At 38.9% G+C, this 18131-nt stretch overlaps 1 protein-coding gene across 1 annotated transcript; it reads left to right on the top strand.

The window, feature by feature from the left end:
• Window positions 1-3693: 3693 nt before the first annotated feature.
• LOC124156457 (dnaJ homolog shv) lies at window positions 3694-17130 on the top strand. The gene is made up of 6 exons (XM_046531022.1): window positions 3694-3843; window positions 3958-4345; window positions 7404-7546; window positions 12341-12563; window positions 13563-13752; window positions 16067-17130. The coding sequence occupies exons 1-6, from the start codon at window positions 3773-3775 to the stop codon at window positions 16129-16131; spliced, it is 1080 nt and encodes a 359-aa protein (XP_046386978.1). The 5' UTR covers window positions 3694-3772; the 3' UTR covers window positions 16132-17130.
• The last annotated feature ends 1001 nt before the right edge of the window (window positions 17131-18131 follow it).

The raw sequence follows: 18131 nt of genomic DNA, 5'->3' as shown, positions 1-18131 counted from the left end.
AGGTAGAGAAAAACAATAAAGAAGGTCTCTTTTGCCATAAACAAATGCAAAGGGAGAAAAGAATAATGAGAAACTCAACAGCATTATTCCACTGTTGGTATTAGACAATTAGAGGTTAACTTAAAATGCCTGATTAACACATCCAGTGCTGAGCACGTCAACTGACATGGTCTGCCCGGGAGCACTTTCTCCGCCTCTGTACGTGACTATTATCCACTTCTAAGTCTTCTGATCATGTGTATGGCCTTCAGCAAGTTTCTCTCTTTCAAACAGTGTGCGCCATTTGTAAATAGCAGTATTTGAACGGGAATTTTGACGTGGATACCTCCCTCAACTTTTCTTTCTTATTTTATCGGCCGATTTTGATGACTTTAATGAAAATCGGGCCCGCATTGAATGTGTTCATACCCACTTGAAAGAAGATGTATCAAAAATTGAAGTATGTACCTTCATGAGGCATCTAAGTAGGGAATGTGATTCCTCTCAGAAATCTTGGCCACCCCTTGGATTTTTAGCTTACTCAATAGAACAAAAAGCATCACTCTGATTCTCTTCAGTTAACTGTCGCCCTAATATGAGTCAAAAATTCTGCGAATTCGCCGGAATATTGATGAGGCCGGAAAAGAAAAACCACAGCAGACAATTTTGCTCTCATTAATCTTGGGTTATGTCGCATCTGCAGTCATTTATACTGTTCCGGATGTATCTGCGACCTGCATAGAAAGTGCATCGCGAATGCCCATTACCAATGCGGATTAGCGACCTATGCGGTCGTACCCGCATTTAATGCACATATAATGCGCTTGGGCGCTGCTTGGGTTATTACAAGGTAGGGATGCCAATTTTGGGAGCGGCAGTGTACTCTATGGCATTGAAATTTTTGGGCTCTAAAAATTGCATTAGGGAGGTGAGAGTTGCACCTCCTACCAATACATAGCAGTGTACAGGAAATTACGCATGAGAATAAGAACTAATACCATTGCAAGGAAGATATTAGAGTTAGGATTTGCAGGGAAATTCAAAGGGAATTTCATATCAAAAGTTTTGGGGAAAATGGAGGGAATCATATGCTTAGGGGGAGTTCAGTACATATGTAGTTAGTATTGGAGGAGTGTTGAGCTTTTTGATATTACATTTACATATTCCGTTTGATTATTTTGCAATAATGAGTGGTTTTACTGTCAAAATCAAACTCTTTTGGTAAAAAATACTACAACCGCTTCATTAAAAAATTGTTGCTAACTCAGAGTTCAATGGGATGCCCACAGAATCAGATTAGCAGTTGGTTGGGTTGTTACATTTCTTGTCCCCACCAAATCATTTTTATTCCTTTTACGAAATACTATATCACCCATCCCTTTAGTGGTTACCCTAGTAGCAATTGATATCTATACAATATCCATACAATAATTATAATATCCAAAGGATATCCAATTTTCTATAGTTTTTGATCACCAGCACAGTTTACATTCTGGCCTTCCATATATTTAAAGTTTACAAGCAAATTTCTATTGTGATACATTGGGTGCTTTCCATTCATGCGACTCACACGTCGACTCGCTGTAACTGTTTATAACTCTCCAATTCCTGTGCGTTATAGTTTGTTGACTTGTGTCACAACAGTCGGCAACACACATAGAATGGAACACGAAAACCGCGACTCAAGTTGACGTGTGTCGATGAATGGAAAGCACCCATTTGAGATAATGCCTCTGAATCGCATTCCACTTCATACCTTCATTATCAGCAATCATGCGAGCCAAAAGACTCCATGAGTTAGATACAATACTTGGTTACCAGTTGATCCTGTGCCATTACTCTTACTTCCGAGTCCCAAACTCAGAACCAGCACTTGCAAGCCTTATGGCCAGGTTTACCAATACTTTAGCAAGCCAAAAAACCACTTTGCCACTGTTGGTGCTCATCTTAAAATTCCTCTTCTCTCTGCCATGGCTGATCTTGCCACACCCTCTGCTGCTGAGGTGCAGTGATACCAGAGTTCGCTCTCCTTTCATTCTTGCAGTTCTTATTCCCTTAAGCGGTGTCAGTGTTGTGTTATGTTGTCAAATCTTGGCAATTCATAACGTAAGCCCATACACAGGGAACTCCTTTCGTCTGTCACTGACTAGGTGAGGAAAAAACTCCACAAAACAAGAATAATAACCACCATGAGAAATAATTGTATCAAAAATTACATGTCATGTTCAATTAACTAGCATATGAAAGTGAAAATATTCAATGTAACAAGTATTTTGATAATAACCATTAATAACTATAGTCATAATAACTAATTATTATGATGATCTCAATTAATATAAATTATAATGATCTCAAAAATGAACCTTAAAAACTAAGTACAGAAGGCAAGTCTGTGAGCACCAAAAGTTGAGAATTGCTGTCAGAGGTTGAGCAATGTTTCCTACGTCGAAGGCCGATATGTAAGAGGGAGACTGGAACAATACAGTGGAGCGAAGGAGGGGGGTATAGGTACCACCAGGTTTCTTCTCCTATATCTTCTGGGTTGAGACACAGCCAAGTGGTGTGATCAATGGTTCAGGGAAGCCATTGGAAGTCAAGGAGGGGAAAGACATGGTAGGATGAGGTCTTGGATGGAGAGAGAGTTTTTATAGGTGAAAAGTCGAGTACTTCTTACTCCAAACTGCAGTTTGTGCCACAGTAGCAATTTCCCCTGGATTTCCAGATCCAGGCATTCCTCTGCCATACATGCTTTATGAGTATTTATCTCCTGGTAGGGCTGGTTTGGATGACATGTTCGGAGAGTAGAGTTCAGAGACAGAGTTCTGAGCCTTTGAGTCAAAGGCCTTTGTGCGAAAATCCTGTGTGTGAAAAACCTTAGTGCAAAAAGTCCTTAGCGGGAGAAGTTCTGCAGATAAGTTTGGAGGAATTTCTGGGGGTTCCAGAAATTTCGGAGTGGGTGTGCGTTAAAAAATACCACACTACTTTCCTGTAGGCACTGATTTCCACTGCTGCTCCCTGCCATGGGAGCTGATGAGTAACTGCTGGCTTCCTCACGGTCCACAGCTCCTTTCTGGCCTTCATGAAGATGTTGATTGGCAACCACATCCAGCATCAACTACTTCATTCTTAATCACAGAATTCTCTATCTAGTACGTGAAGCACTTATTTTCAGCCCTCAAATTTCTCGATAGAGCTGTTGAGTCTGAGTGAGCCCGATGACATAAATGTATCATGCTGTATTACAGAATTATTTTGAAGATAATTGAATTTCCTTCTCCCTCATCTTCAGAAGAAAAAGAAAATTTTGAGGTAAGCTGGCTGAAAATTAAGTGACCTGTAAGAGAACACGGAGACCACAAAAAAGGGATATTAATATTGAAATGTAATATAGATTTGTTTATTTATATCTCATAGATTTGTTTTAAATACTTAATATATTGCCAGCCGATAACTCAATTACATTTCATTTGCAGAGAAATTATATGGCTGCTGAATATTAGGGGATTATGACTAACAACAGCGCTAAAAATCTTTGAACTTATGAATTTTATTCTTAGCTGTGGAGGAGGCCCTCTAGTGCCTTTGAAGCCTTAAAGATGCTCTTGCCACCTTGCGGAGTGTTTTGAACTTCTGATGCTGTGGCTTTGTCTGAAAATCCGTATCCTGTCGTCTGCTGCTCGTAAACGGATGACTATCAAAATTCTCATCAACCTATCAAAACCGTCCACATCTCGTAACGCGGTTCACGTAGTTAATTTTGTGATAGATTTCGCTCGATTAGGGGGTGTCAGCGATGACTAAGTTAGGATTTCAAATTGTCTTGTACTTGTATATAGTTCTTTATACCTTTACGGTTTTAGCCGGGTAAGTGGTTTATTCGATTGAGCGATGTAAAAAAATATTCAATTTTGCTGTGCTTCTGCCGATGATCCTTAAGCGGTATGTCCACATAATTTCTTTCTCTTCTACTATTTCCAGGAGGGATTATTATTCAATACTGGGAGTACCAAAGAATGCAAACACCAATCAAATCAAGAAAGCATACCGGCGATTAGCAAAAGAGTTGCATCCCGATAAAAATAAAGATGACCCAACAGCAGAGCAGAAGTTTCACGATTTGGGAGCAGCTTACGAAGCTCTTTCCGACCCGGAAAAAAGAGCTACGTACGATAGATGCGGAGAAGAATGCTTAAAACGTGAAGGCGGTGGCGGCGGAGCAGACCCTTTCGCGTCATTTTTCGGAGATTTCGGTTTCCATTTCGGTGGAGGAGGCGGTGGCGGTGAACAAGAAACTCCTAGAGGTGCCAACATTGTGATGGATTTGTTTGTCACTTTGGAGGAATTATACTCTGGTAATTTCGTGGAGGTTAGTACGCCTATTGTCTCTATTTACATGAATATTGATTTGCTCATTTGATAAACTTAATTTGCCCAATGGAATGTACTGTCAGAGATATTGTTTACTCAAAAGTATTTCCAGTGGTCCGTTGAAATTTCGTCATCATAGGCCAATGCATTCCGATTGTATGACGTAGTAATACGCTATACTGTACGCTAATCTTATCATATTCACGCCCATTTCCTTGTTCACATCACCCATCATTTTTTGCACAAATTACCCTCAGCTTTTAGTGATGAGTGTTCGTTTTTTTCCCTTGTAAACCACATGTGAAATATTTTTGAAGTTCTACAAATACTCTCTATCTCGAATTGGAGTAATTTTAATACAATTGGAATGAACAATATTTGGGCAATTTTTCTCATATAATTCGATTCGCTTGTATGGCTTCTATTTTTTTCTTAGCGTCGTATTATTTGACAGCATTTCCGAAGGTGAAAATTGAACATGAATAACGTCATATTTTGAATATACTTCTTTCTAATGCATTTAAGTATTTTTCTATGCTCTCTAGTTCAATGTTTGTATGTTTGTTATTTAAGAAGTTACTTTTAGTATCAATGAGTAAACGAGAGCCACACCGCAGCACGCGAGAAGCAGCATAACATTTTTACTGTGGGAAATTTAGGGTTACAGAAAGATATTATTATTTTACTTGCTGCACTTGGTTTAAGTTTTTTTTTGTTTTGCGTCAACCGGCGCAGAAAGATAGAACACAATCTGCTTTGGGGAAAGCAATTCTCTCTTTGATTGTATATATTAACAGAGATATAATCTTGACATTATTGAGTACCCAAAGAATACTAGTTTGGTGTGAATGGTCTGTATCGAGATCATGTTGCTGCTACTGCTTGCTTCATTTACATATTATGGATTTTCTATGCTTGCTCAATTTAACAATATTATTCTAAGAAATAACTTCATACTAGTCAGTGGTGTACCTTAATCAGGATCCACCAGTTCAAGGCAAATTATTTTTAAGAGTTAATGTGCATCCCTATGGGTGGGTCCATAGTCAGGGGCGGGTCCAGGATTTCTTTCTGGGGGGGGGGGGGGCACAAGCTAGGCAGTATCCAGGATTTTGTTCTGGGGGGGCACAAAGATACCCTGTAATACAAAACGAACGCAGTGATAACGGGACCGTATTAAAAATCCTGCCTATTTTTTAATGGTCTGGGTGGCGGCACGTGCCCTCCCTCCCCCCATAGATCCACCTATGTCCATAGTGGTATTGTGCTGGCTAATCCGTGGTTAGTTCCGTGAATCTTGTGCATGGTGAATGACTTAGTGTTCAAGTTCCACTTGTAGCCTGGGAACTGTGGCGGTATGTGCTCTAACATGCTGTTTGTTACATATTATGTCCTGCAAAGCCAGTAAAATTCCCCTCAGTTGTTAGATGCCTTGGTAGTGGAAGTGTTGGAGCATCTGAAACAGGAATGTAGCCAGAAATTTGTTTTTGGTTTGCTTGGGAAGTATGCAGGCCATTTATTCTGATATTTTTGTCAATTCGCAAACATCAGACTAGCCATTTCAATAAGTCATGTAAGTATTTCATTTGCATAATGATGAATGCTAAATTCATCATTCATTGTCAGCAGAATGAAATGTAGACACTTGTAAGTATTGAAAAATGGAATGTCAGAGAATATTTGACCCCGTGCTAGTGATCTCCTCAGCAGGTGTATTCCAAGTAGTTGTCCCTTTGGTACAAAATTTCGAGGGGGAGGATAGGTCACTGAGTCTTTGAAAGTGTAAGGCTGGCTCTCCTGAACATTGATTGGGTTGTGTGGTAGATCCTTACTGAACTGGGTTAAGCTAAATCCTGGAAATCCTTATTATGGCATTTTTTCTCAGCTTTTATTAGATCTTATAATTTTTACTGCTCTTTGAACTTCTTACTGTGTAAGATAATGTCAGGCTAAATGACAAGCTTTGTTAGGGAAATATAGGGGAATTTTCAGGATTTGATTTTTCCTCTGCAATTGTAGTCCCCATAGGATTGCTATCTTAGTTTGTTTGTGTCTTGCTGGAGTCCCTCACTTCCTGTAGTGTAAATAGGAATATGCTTTTGGTGGGGATGGAGGGTCCTGGGGGTCGAACCTCTCCCCCCCCCCCTCCTAGTCTGGGAAAGTTTATGAAAAATGACATGCCTGGAAGTACATTTTACATCATTTTGGCACTTAAAATTTAAATTAAAGCAGATGCAGTTATTATATGCCAAAACTATAGTTTTAAATATTTTTTTTCTCCGAGGCTTTGGGGGGGAATCTATCCCTCCCCCCCCTCCCCTCCCTCGCAGTTACACCACTGCTCACTTCTGATTCATACATTGTTGGAGCCACCTGTCTCTGATGCATGCCTTCAATGAAATTTGTATGTCATTGAAATGGCTAGCGTAATTATTGTTCCATCACCGATTGTTCTCCAGCCCATTTCCATTCTATGGGTATATCCAATTAATTTATTTTTTATCAAACCATGTTTTGGTATGAATTTAGGTCAGCTCTCATATATTTTTCTTGCCTTCCTTTAACATGTATTATTTTTCTATGTACCTACCTCCATTGCTGTGAGTCTCCTTAAATATTTCATTTTTTTGCAGTGACAGTAAATAGGCGTTGGTTTGCAGTTTTATCTATTTTGAATTGTTTTATTTATTTCATACATTACTTAAAAGTACATATGGGATAATTAATGTAAATTCATGAAATTTGGCCTCATCATAGAGGTGATGGCAGAAGAACAACTGTGAGGTCTAATGTAAGAGTGTAATGAAAATCATACATATTCATTAGTACTGGCATTCATACTTATAATAATAACTTATAAAAATTACTCTATACATTCCACAATCGATTTTGATATCAATTAACCATTTTCAATGGGCTTAAAATTGGCATTTAGTCATCAGTCATTAGTGTGTTTCATTTACCATGTTTAATGTCTGTAATTTCCACAAATTTTTGGCTTCATCCATTAATTTTATTGGCCAATTATTGAGCTTTTGTTTTTTTTTTCTTTGAAGATCACACGCAATAAACCTGTTGTGAGGCCTGCCAAAGGAACAAGAAAGTGTAATTGCCGGCAGGAGATGGTCACTCGACATTTGGGGCCAGGACGGTTCCAGATGATGCAGCAGAATGTTTGTGATGAATGCCCTAATGTTAAGTAAGTAGGAAGTTATTTCGTATACATATTTAACATTTATATTTCATGGCTCTTTTCTGTTTGAAATATGTATATATAAACTGTAATTTCATGCCAACGGTTGCTCTTGATAGAACCGACTGCAAACTGTCACACTCACATTTTGAATTACTGGAGTTGTTTCTTTGCTATCATAATGTCAAATCTTGATCTTATTTTTCGAGAATTTGTTATTTTTTATCCAGTGATTTCTTCTAAGATGCATGACTGAAGATTAACAAAATGCTGGAGAAAAGCACTGATTCAAATGGCTATGCCCTTACACTCTCAAGAAATATCATGCTCATTCAAATATGATTAAACCTCACTAACTTACCGTATTTCTCCGAGTATAGTCCCCCCCCCTTATTTTGAGGCTTGAGTTTCAGGAAAAAATTTAAAAAATGGGTTTGAATATATTCCCCCCTTTACTTTTACCATGGGCATTTTTGGAAAAAAAGGGAGGACTATATTCAGACAAATACGGTATTCCTCCAACAATATGCAGAGTAGACTGGGCCAAAAAAATGACTTTTTCTCGGTCAAATAAGCCCTATGTGGGAAAGCTGCCTACTTATATCAGGGTCTCGGGTCCAAAATTTTTGCAAAATCAGATTATATTAACCACTGCCACCTGAGCCCTAAAGTTGATATTTTAGCAAACATTCAAGCTGATTTTGGAGACATGCACCTATTTATTGTAGGAAATTACTGTAACTAAGCCCATTTTGGCCATAGTCACTGATGAGTGTAACTTACTCCGTAAAATATATCTAAAATTTTTAAAGCTTATGTAAAGACTGTTATGGTTTTATTATATGTAAGATTGATCAACAAATACTAAGAGTAGACAACCTGTATACCACCCAAAATATCTGGCTGTATGTGGCATCACTTCGCATTTTGCCTTTTCGAAGCAGAATTTGTGGTTAACTTGCTACTTTTTTCAATGTCTTAGTGATCATTTAGAGGGGCATAATTCCAATATTTAAGCCTAAACAAGGTAAAATTTGAAATTAGGGCACCATGACTGGCAGAGAAGCGATAAGATGCAAACTGCCATATATATTGTGTGTTGATAACTGTTGTTTTATAATAACATTTAGTGGCACCTTGATAATTCTTGTCTTTGAGCTTGTGAATTGCATTGATGTTGGCTTGTAGCCTTTGTCTGCAGGCATGAAATGATCCATTTCTAGGGATGGGTCGAATAGTAGATTTCTCGAATTCGAATATCGAATTCGAATATTAAATCATTGCTCGAATATTCGAATACCTCGAATTTCGAATACCTCGAATACTAAACGATGAATGTGAAAATGTTTGACTAGGTCGCCTATGCAGCAGGAAACCCAAGATTTTGGCGAGTAATTGTGATTGCCTTTAAAGGATTCAAACAGGAATTTAGCTGATTAATGGAATATTTTAATTTTATGTAAACAATAGGGTAGTTTCCTTCATTAAAGAAGACGAAAGGTATTGATTGTGATTCGTTACCCACCATTAGTGTATTCATAATATACAAATTATTTCGTTCTAGAAATACCGGTTTAGACTAATGGCAATGTTCAATTTTACCTCATTTGAAAAAGGCCAGATTGGCGCCTATGCGGTGCCACTCCACGTGACATCACAGGGACCTAGTTTCTACACGAGAGGATCGGAGTTTTACATCGTCTGAGGTTACCAATGCATGCATGAGGCACAGAGCTCAGGGAAACATGTCTTAATAATCACAGTCTGTTTGATAAGGTATTAATAATCCTTATTTAAGCCAAGCGCTACCAGCTAGCATGGTACTCGGCTACCTGCTAGCATCCTGCGTCGTAATAGCGCTCAGAGCCTCGCCCCAAGGTCACCTCACTTGCGGCAGCGGGAACCAGAACGACGTCACGCGGAGTTTTTCCCGGCATTCATACTTACCCGTCGCGTATTCGCGCGCTTGAAAATTTTCACTTTTAATTTAATCGCGAAAAATAGATATCGTCTTATAAAACTCTAAAAGCGTTAAATACGTACTTCAGGAGTATTTATATTTCGATTTAGGCAATAAAAAATAATAGGAAACCACCCTATTTGAGCATTACGCCTCCGTCGTATTTCTTCTTCTTCCCGGTATTTATTTTCTTGCGCAAAATGCTTAAATAAAGTCAGAAATATGTCGTGTTTGGTCTTATTCTTTTTTAAATTACGCGCACATTACTAATATTTCAATCCAATAAAGGTGTAATAACAATTGCCGAAAGTCATTGTTAGACACCTTTCGGGCTAGTAGATGACTCATGCAGCAGTTGACCTCGAGAAAGGGGGAAATTCGAAGCAGGTAGGTAGAAAAAGGTCAGTGGGTGAGAAAAGGGGGTGGGTGCGAGACACGTTTCTATTTTTCTCGCGTAACTTGATATTTTTTGAAGCTAAGGTTTTTGTAATACAATCCCTGCGCGAGCTGGGATCTTTTGTTTGATTTCGGAGAAGAGGAAATCGTCAAGAGTGGGTGAGGCGAATGCTGAATGAAGGGGGATAGCAGATCGTGGGAAATGCGCCAATGTCACTATCCCACGGCACTGAGTTCCTCCCTATGGTAGTTTCATCTCCTGGGGAAGATTCAAAATAAGTGCTTGTCATTATTAGCCACAAAGGACACACGGCAAACACCTCCTCTAATTTTATCATAAGATGGATGCGGGAAAATGGTCAGTGGGGAGAAAGAGGGAAGGGTGAAACACGATTCTATTATTTTCCGGTAACTTAATATTTTTTTCAAAGCTGAGGTCTTCGTAATATGATCCCTGCACGAGCCGGGACCTTTTTTTGTTTTCGGGGAAGAGGAAATCGTCTGAGAGGGGGGGGGGGCGAACGCTGAATGGATGGGGATAGGGGATCGTGGGAAATGCGCCAATGTCGCTATCCCACGGAACTGAGGTTCTCCTGATAGGGGACACCTGGGATTTTCGGATTTTTTTCATCCGATCAATTTCGGTTCCCCACGTCGAACTCTTTTCACCGCTCAAACCCGTGAATTTGATGTATTTCGTCAGCTTGCCTAAAACGGCGCTGCATGCACTAGACGAGTTCTCATTTTTCCGAGTCAACTACCAACGACGTGCGAGCGACAGTGTATGACGCGAAATTCAAAGTATTCGAGGTATTCGAGACGGTACCTTTGGCATAACTATTCGAGATCTCGAATATCGAATACTTTCTATTATTCGAGGTATTCGAGTATTCGCGGATACTATTCGCACATCTCTATCCATTTCTTATCCACTAATTAATTACATGCAATCTAAGTGATAACTTGCCTGCAGGAGTATCTGTTAATGGGAATGTGCTCCAGTTAGGAAAATTTAATCAGAATCCATGTGAGAGTAAATTTTCAATCTTGTCAGGGAAGGATGTCTGTTTCAATGCTATACCTAACAAGACATCATGTGCAGGTCTATTTTGGGAAGGTGTGATCATATTGATCTCCCCAGACAGTCACCTATTGTGCACTCCTATCTAATGCCATTAAGTGGTTGATTTAATTGCTATACATTTATTTCAGTCCAAATTATTGAATGAGAGCATATTTCTTGAAAGCCATCAGTGACATTATTCACAAACTTCACTGATGTCATTGTAAAAGCACAAAAACCACATGCACTCAAACGGCTATAATCACTGCCAGTGGTGCAGCGAGGGGGGGTTTTGGGGGATAAAAAACCCCCCAGAGCTCAGAGAAATTTTTTAGTTAAATCCGTTTTACTTAATTGGACAGATATTACTAATAGAATAGTGTAAGGATTAATAAAACATCCCTCAGAAATCCGTAAAACTCACCATTTTGAACCAATAATCTTAAACTTCCGCAATTTATTAATCTTGAATCCACCACTTATCCTGGTGGGTATTCCATGCCTCCATACACTGCAGTATTATTTGCACCTAATCCCTCCCCCCCCCCTCAGCCTTAATTCCTGGCTGCGCCCCTGATCATGGCATATCTTCTTCAAAGATTCAATTTTTGGCTGCCTGGTGTGAGAGACTTAGCTTGGATTTGCAAATAGGGTAGTTTCCTTCATCAAAGAAACGAAACGCATTGATTGCGATTCGTTACCCACCATTAGTGTATTCATAATATACAAATTATTTGGTTTTAGAAATACCGATTTCGACGAATTGCAAGGGTCAATTTTATCCTCATTTGAAAAAGGCCAGATTGGACCATATGTGATGCCACTCCATGTGACGTCACAGGGACCTAGTTTCTATACGAGAGGATAGGAGTTTTACATCGTCTGAGGTTACCAATGCATGCATGAGGCACAGAGCTCAGGGAAACATGTCTTAATAATCACCTATTAAAACTGGCTAAGGTTGGAAAGTTTTCTTCGTTTGATAGGGTATTAATAATCCTTATTTTAGCCAAGCGCTACCAGCTAGCATGGCACTCAGCTACCTGCTAGCCTTCTGCATCGTATCAGCGCTCAAAGCCTCGCCCCAAGGTCACCTCAGTTGCGGCAGCGGGAACCAGGACGACGTCACACGGAGTTTTCCCATCATTCATACTTAGTTGTCGCGTTTTCGCGTGCTTGAAAATGTTCACTTTTCATTTAATCGCAAAAAATAGATATCGTCATTTAAAAATCTAAAAGCCTGAAATATGTGCTCCAGGAGTAATAATCTTTCGATTCAGGCAATAAAAAAATAATAAGAAACCACCCTATTGTGTAAGCCGAAAGGTTGCAATCAATCCATTGATTGATACTTTGATGTCTTCTTCTGGCACTCGCTCAGGTTGGTGAACGAGGAGCGCACCCTGGAGGTGGAGGTTGAGGCTGGCATGGCCGATGGCCAGGAATCCCGTTTTGTGGCAGAGGGTGAGCCTCACATTGACGGAGACCCTGGGGACTTGATAATCCGAGTGAAGGCAATGCCGCATCCTGTCTTTGAGAGGCGTGGCGACGATCTCTACACCAATGTTACCCTTACCCTTCAGGAGGCCTTGGTTGGCTTTCAGGTGTGTGGACTCTTAATTATTCAACTCATACATCCATGTGGTCTCTTTCACTTCTTTTAACTTTAAGTGATAATTAATACATAATATGTACTTGCAATTGTGAGGAACGATACTGTTCCTTTTTTGTTATGTCATTAAATCTCGTCTTGAAGAAGTTAATTTATGTTTTGCCAGTTGCTTGCATAAATGTCATACTTGGATTAGCTTAGATATGGCTAGAGTGAATCTGGATGAATTTAGTTTTTTAATTGTTGATAAAAACCAGGTTGTCGTTGCACATTTTTTTTATGCTATCGATATTCATTTGTACCCTGGCATGATTTTGGGTTATAGGCAAGGTCAAGTATGTAGTGTCACCAGTGTACAAAAATATGTACTGAACCATTGTCAAAATAACTAGGGAGATTGCTATTATAAATGAAGAATAATAGGGGATCCAGTATTGATTCTTGGGGTACACTTCTTTCAATCCTCAAGGAGCTTGAAGTGGTGTAGGATTTGGATTCAGCTGAAAAGATTTTACTACTTGTTACCTTCTAGACAGAAAGGATTTAATTGATTGGTTTGCCAACCCAGAAATTCCATAAATCTAAAGTTTCCTTGTTAATGCTACATGGTCAACTTAACGAAGAAAAATTTAAGGTCATGGAAAACTTCTGTTTGTGTAGATCAAATAAAAATTTATGGATGAATTTATTCAAGGCAGTTTCAGACTATTTTTTCTTCAGGAAAACAAATTTGGAATCAGATTAATTTGCTTTCCATGCAATGATAATATTATTTCTGTTATACATTACTTGCTCAAGATTCTTTTTGTTACTGTCTTTAACAGTCATTGAATTTATTAGCTTGGAGCAAAGGTGATCTTAACTCAGTTTGTTCAGGTGAAGACTGTGTCTTGTATGTATGCAGTGTTGTAGTTATTTCCACAAGTATCACTTTCATATTTTAATTTAATTGCTCTGTCCTGTAACTTTTGTATCCATTAAAATTTTTCAGATGGAGATAGATCACCTGGATGGGCACAAGGTTTCAATTTCCAGAGACAAGGTGACGTGGCCCGGTGCCAGGATTCGTAAAAAAGGCGAGGGGATGCCTAACTACGAAAATAACAACCTCTTTGGAACCATGTATATTACATTTGATATCGACTTCCCTAAAAAGGAGTTCACAGAAGAGGAGCGTAATTGTAAGTTTATGTTTCTACCTGTGCCATTCACCATTGCCATTTGCCATTTGAAACTTATTCATTTAGCAACTAGCTAGTGTAGGTAAAATTTAACTTGCTCAAGGGTCTCCCAACACTTGAAGCTGAACACGAGAAAGGTATTGGCCTCCAAAAGTACTAATGGAAATTAATCCTGTATGTTAAGCCCTCAACTTAAGTTTGTTATCTTCAGATTTGTAAACACCAGCTGGGTAAGAAAATTATGGCATTTCAGGAACCATGTTGGAGAATGGGTTTTTGTGTTTTGCACCATGGTCAGGGCTGCTGTATGTTAAATCAGATCTGTTGATATTTCTTTGTGGTTCAGGGATGTGAATACATTTAGCTAACTGATCTTTAGAGTGTGGAAAAATAGTCCTCAATCTGTGGAAAAAATTCGCCTATAAAGTCATGAGTAATTTGAAAAAAAAAACTGTCATAGGTCTGATGTACATCCAATGAAATTTAGGTTATATTTGTGAGTACAACTGGATGGAAATGCGTGACTACACCTTTGTCAGTTGTCTTAAGGCTTTTGAGAGAAATTTTGTATTATCACCAAAAAAATTACTTGTAATTAACACTACTCCAGTTGATGACTAGTTTTTTGGTAGAAAATATATTAATAAAAATTATTTTCATTCTTAGCGCTGCACCTGATAATAACAACTTGTTGGGTCACAGAAATTAATGTTTAAATGAGATTGCTTTAGAAGATGTCATTCTCTTTAGGCTTCCTTAATAAAAAAACTCTTCAAGTCATCCAAAAGAGAAACTTAAGTGGTTAGAAGGGAGACAAAGAGATTGTGCCCTAGGTCCCTATGGTAACCAACTCTAATACATTAAATGCGATTACATCTTTGTCCCACTTTCGATCCTGAATGACCAAGGAAATTATGAGCTAGGTAAAATATTGGAATGCTGAAGCGGAGAAAAATTATCATTTCCACCTTTACAAAATGATTAAACGGGAATATGGGATAATAAAAGATCTGATTTAAAATACCTACTTGACGAATCTTTAAATGTGAGGCTTCAAAATGGTGTTTCTTCATGAATATTGGAATGAAACTTTGCCTCTCTCTTTTGCATGGGGGACAGTAGTGGATACAGAAAAAACTCCTCAAGGGGGGGGGGGGGGCACAAAAGATATCTTGAGCCACCTTTATTTTGTCGTAATTACAAATAATTATGTCGCATGCAATGTTCAAGAAAGTTTCATTTAAACTGATAATACAATTGTACAAGAAAGTGCCATCTAATGATATAAAAAAGTGACAACTGTGGTTTTGCAATGTTCGGCAATGTGAGCAGCCCTCCATTCTCAATTGTTCAAGCACGCACCCTCTGCACCCCTATATATGTATCCCCCTCTGATGAGGGATAGGGATGGTGTGGTGGCTAGAGGTGACCCTATGTGCCTACATTCAAATCCCTGTAGTGGCAGAGATTTTTCAAGGACTTTATGATCTCTGATTGAATGTTATTTAGAGAGTCTTTTAAGTACAGCACTCCATCGATTGAATTGGGTGTTATCTATCTACGTCTACATAATACCCCACAAGCCGCAAGTGTGGTAGGGGGTGTTAGGACACCAGCTGTTTTACGTAAAAAGGAATTGCTTTAAGGAAATTACGACTAGCATTTATTAAAGTCCTTTATGGTTTGGGGGAAAAACTAATTCCCATATCTATCTGTTTGGCAAAACATCTCTCTTAATTTATCGTTTCTATCGGACCTGGAAATGTTGTGCGGCTCTAATATTATGTTCTCCGTGTCGCTCTTAAAGATATCCATTCTCAATTGTTCAAGCAATCTAAGCCTAGGGCGCAGCCTCCGAGTCTCCAGCGGCTTCCAGCCTAATTCGCTTAACATCTGGGTAATGCTGTGTACGCCTGTAGTGGTTTTTGACGAACCATGCAGCCTTCCTTTGTATTTTGTTCAGTTCGCGGATTAAGTCTTTGTGCACCAGATGTTGTCGTTATGCTGTGGTCTCCTTGATGTGTTTTGTTGTGAGCAGGCTAATGAATCCTCTGGATTACTCTCCACCCTTCCATCCCTACTCTTCCCTCATAGCACAAACAAACTCAGCTTTTCAGTTGCCTCCTCCAAATACCATACCATTTATGCTCATGAAAATCTGAGTGAAGAATTTTACTTTCCAGAAATTTCACGACTTACATCCCCTAATTGGTCGAGGGTTCATGTGTTTTCTTTTGTGCACTCATCTTATCCCATTTAAATTCAATCTGTTTAAGTGTTGAGTGTTACATAATTATGTTTCATTAATTTGCAGCTCTAAAAGAAATCCTGAAACAGACACCGAGCTACAGAACCTACAATGGTCTTCATGGATTTTGATTGGTGTAATTTCATGGCATGTGGAGCTTCAGCTGAGTGGGACATTTTATTATGTTGTTGACATAGAGAGTGACTTGGGTGCACAGTGAAATGAATGTGTTGGTGAGGTGCATTTTTTTGATGTGTGATATCTTTGTGATGAGCTGTATGGTGTGTTGTACCCGTAAAACTGTACTTTGTCCTGGCGTAATTTCATGCATATGTAGGGGTAAGACTGAAAATGTTATCAAAATCCATGCTGTTGAATAAAGCTGGTAACGAATTCATGTTGTTGTGGTTAACCAGTGATCTCTGAGCTGATGGATGACCTATGGCTAACTGAAGTCTTCAGTTCAATGAAATAAGCCCATCTTTGGAAAGGCAAGATTGTTCAACATTTTAATAGCCATCATGGATGGTGCTCTCTTTTTCTCCGGTCTTAAAATCATTGCCGGTGGAACACTTGAATTATTCTTGGAGTAAGTTTTTATACACTGCCATTTATTTCATCATCAAGGCATTTCATTTCTTCCTGGAAGGAAGGACATTATTAGTGAATGTATGAGCTGAGTGACAAATTTGATTCCATGGACCACATCAGTTGCATTTTGCATGCTTCATTTCCAACCTGAGAAAGACTTAAAACATTCAAAACCTGAAGTCTCCTTATGATGTGTGCTACCATCTGAGGCACTGAAGTACCAGGTTATTGGTTTTGGGAACAATTTCGAGGATCTATCAAAATCCACTCATGACATTTTGTTCTACAAATTTGCAGCTCAGTTCCTGGGTCACTGTGCCAAATGTTGGAGTTTCAGGTTGACTGTGTCTGGGTTCATTTGTGTGCAATCTGCTGAGGATTCAAAGAACTCATTTACATATTTTTTCCACCATCTGTCTTATTTATGCTATATTTGTTACTTTTGTTGATTTTGTTTGAATGTAGAATTGAATATAATGTCTACTGACCCCACGTTGCTCGGAACAATAAATTAAATCTGCATTTGAAGTCTCCATGAAGTTTCCTGTGTTTTGGTTTTGACTGATTATTAAGGCCTTTATAGGTTGAACACAGTTATCTGTTTTTAATTAACAAAATAATAAGTGCCATTTTGGAGGATACAGTTCCTTGACTTTGGAAGAACCAAGAGGCTGCGGGGGACTGTTCTCATGTTGTGAGCGAGAATATAGTCCATACTGTTTGAAATTCCCTTTCAAGAAGTCAACTCAGACTTGTGCTTCAGCCCAAATAGAATGGGAAAATAAGGTTGATGATAGAAGAGACGATGATTCATTCAGTGTGCTGAGGGCAGGGAGGCAGTGAGCTTAATTCATGGTACCCTGTGCGCTGGGTAAGCAGTGCCCTTCTCTATTTAGATCACCAGGAGAAAAGCAACCTCATCTACTGGAATATCTTTTTCCAGTTACTGTGATTGGGGGGTACAGAAAACTGGAAGATATTTTACATGGGTAGTCAATACCATTTAGGTATAGGACGGCCTTCGGAAGCCTGAGGTATTTTCAGCACCTTTCATTTTCCTCGGTCACCGTCAATACTCTCAGCATTTTAATCATCCAGATAGATCAGGGATGGAGGCCCCACATCACTCCCTTTTTGTTATAGTTATTTTGGTTAAAGCATACCATTTTGTCAAGTTTTCTTGCTCAGGGCACTTCCCTTATTACTAAAGGACTAAGGAAAGCACTACTTTTTGAAATTCTGTTGGTTCTGTCACGCGGCAGGGGGTGTCCAATGTAAAATTAATAAATAATCGAGATTTTTTCCCGTTTTACTTACGAATTTTATATTTGCCTTATCATGTACAGTTGATCATCAGCTCAGCTATGGATAAAGAAATTTTCCATCAATAAAAATGATTCCGGAACATATTTTCTATGCCCAGCAAAAAAGTAATTACGATATTTCCACAGATACGGTCGTGACCGCACAATGCTGCCTAAATGACCTTTTGAAATTGGCGGCGTTAATTGATCGAATGGTATCTCGACTATCGATATCT

Source organism: Ischnura elegans, chromosome 3 (genome assembly GCF_921293095.1).
Source record: "Ischnura elegans chromosome 3, ioIscEleg1.1, whole genome shotgun sequence".
Classification (NCBI taxonomy): Eukaryota; Metazoa; Arthropoda; class Insecta; order Odonata; family Coenagrionidae; genus Ischnura; species Ischnura elegans.
Note: the sequence above shows the minus strand (reverse complement) of the source record. Positions and strands in the feature narration are given on the sequence as shown.

Bases quoted from the DNA above. Each gene is read 5' to 3' on its own strand.
- LOC124156457 (XM_046531022.1), top strand. From the start codon at position 3,773: ATGACTAAGTTAGGATTTCAAATTGTCTTGTACTTGTATATAGTTCTT. The intron at 7,547-12,340 runs GTAAGTAGGAAG...GCACTCGCTCAG, and splicing joins GATGAATGCCCTAATGTTAA to GTTGGTGAACGAGGAGCGCA. The intron at 13,753-16,066 runs GTAAGTTTATGT...ATTAATTTGCAG, and splicing joins CACAGAAGAGGAGCGTAATT to CTCTAAAAGAAATCCTGAAA.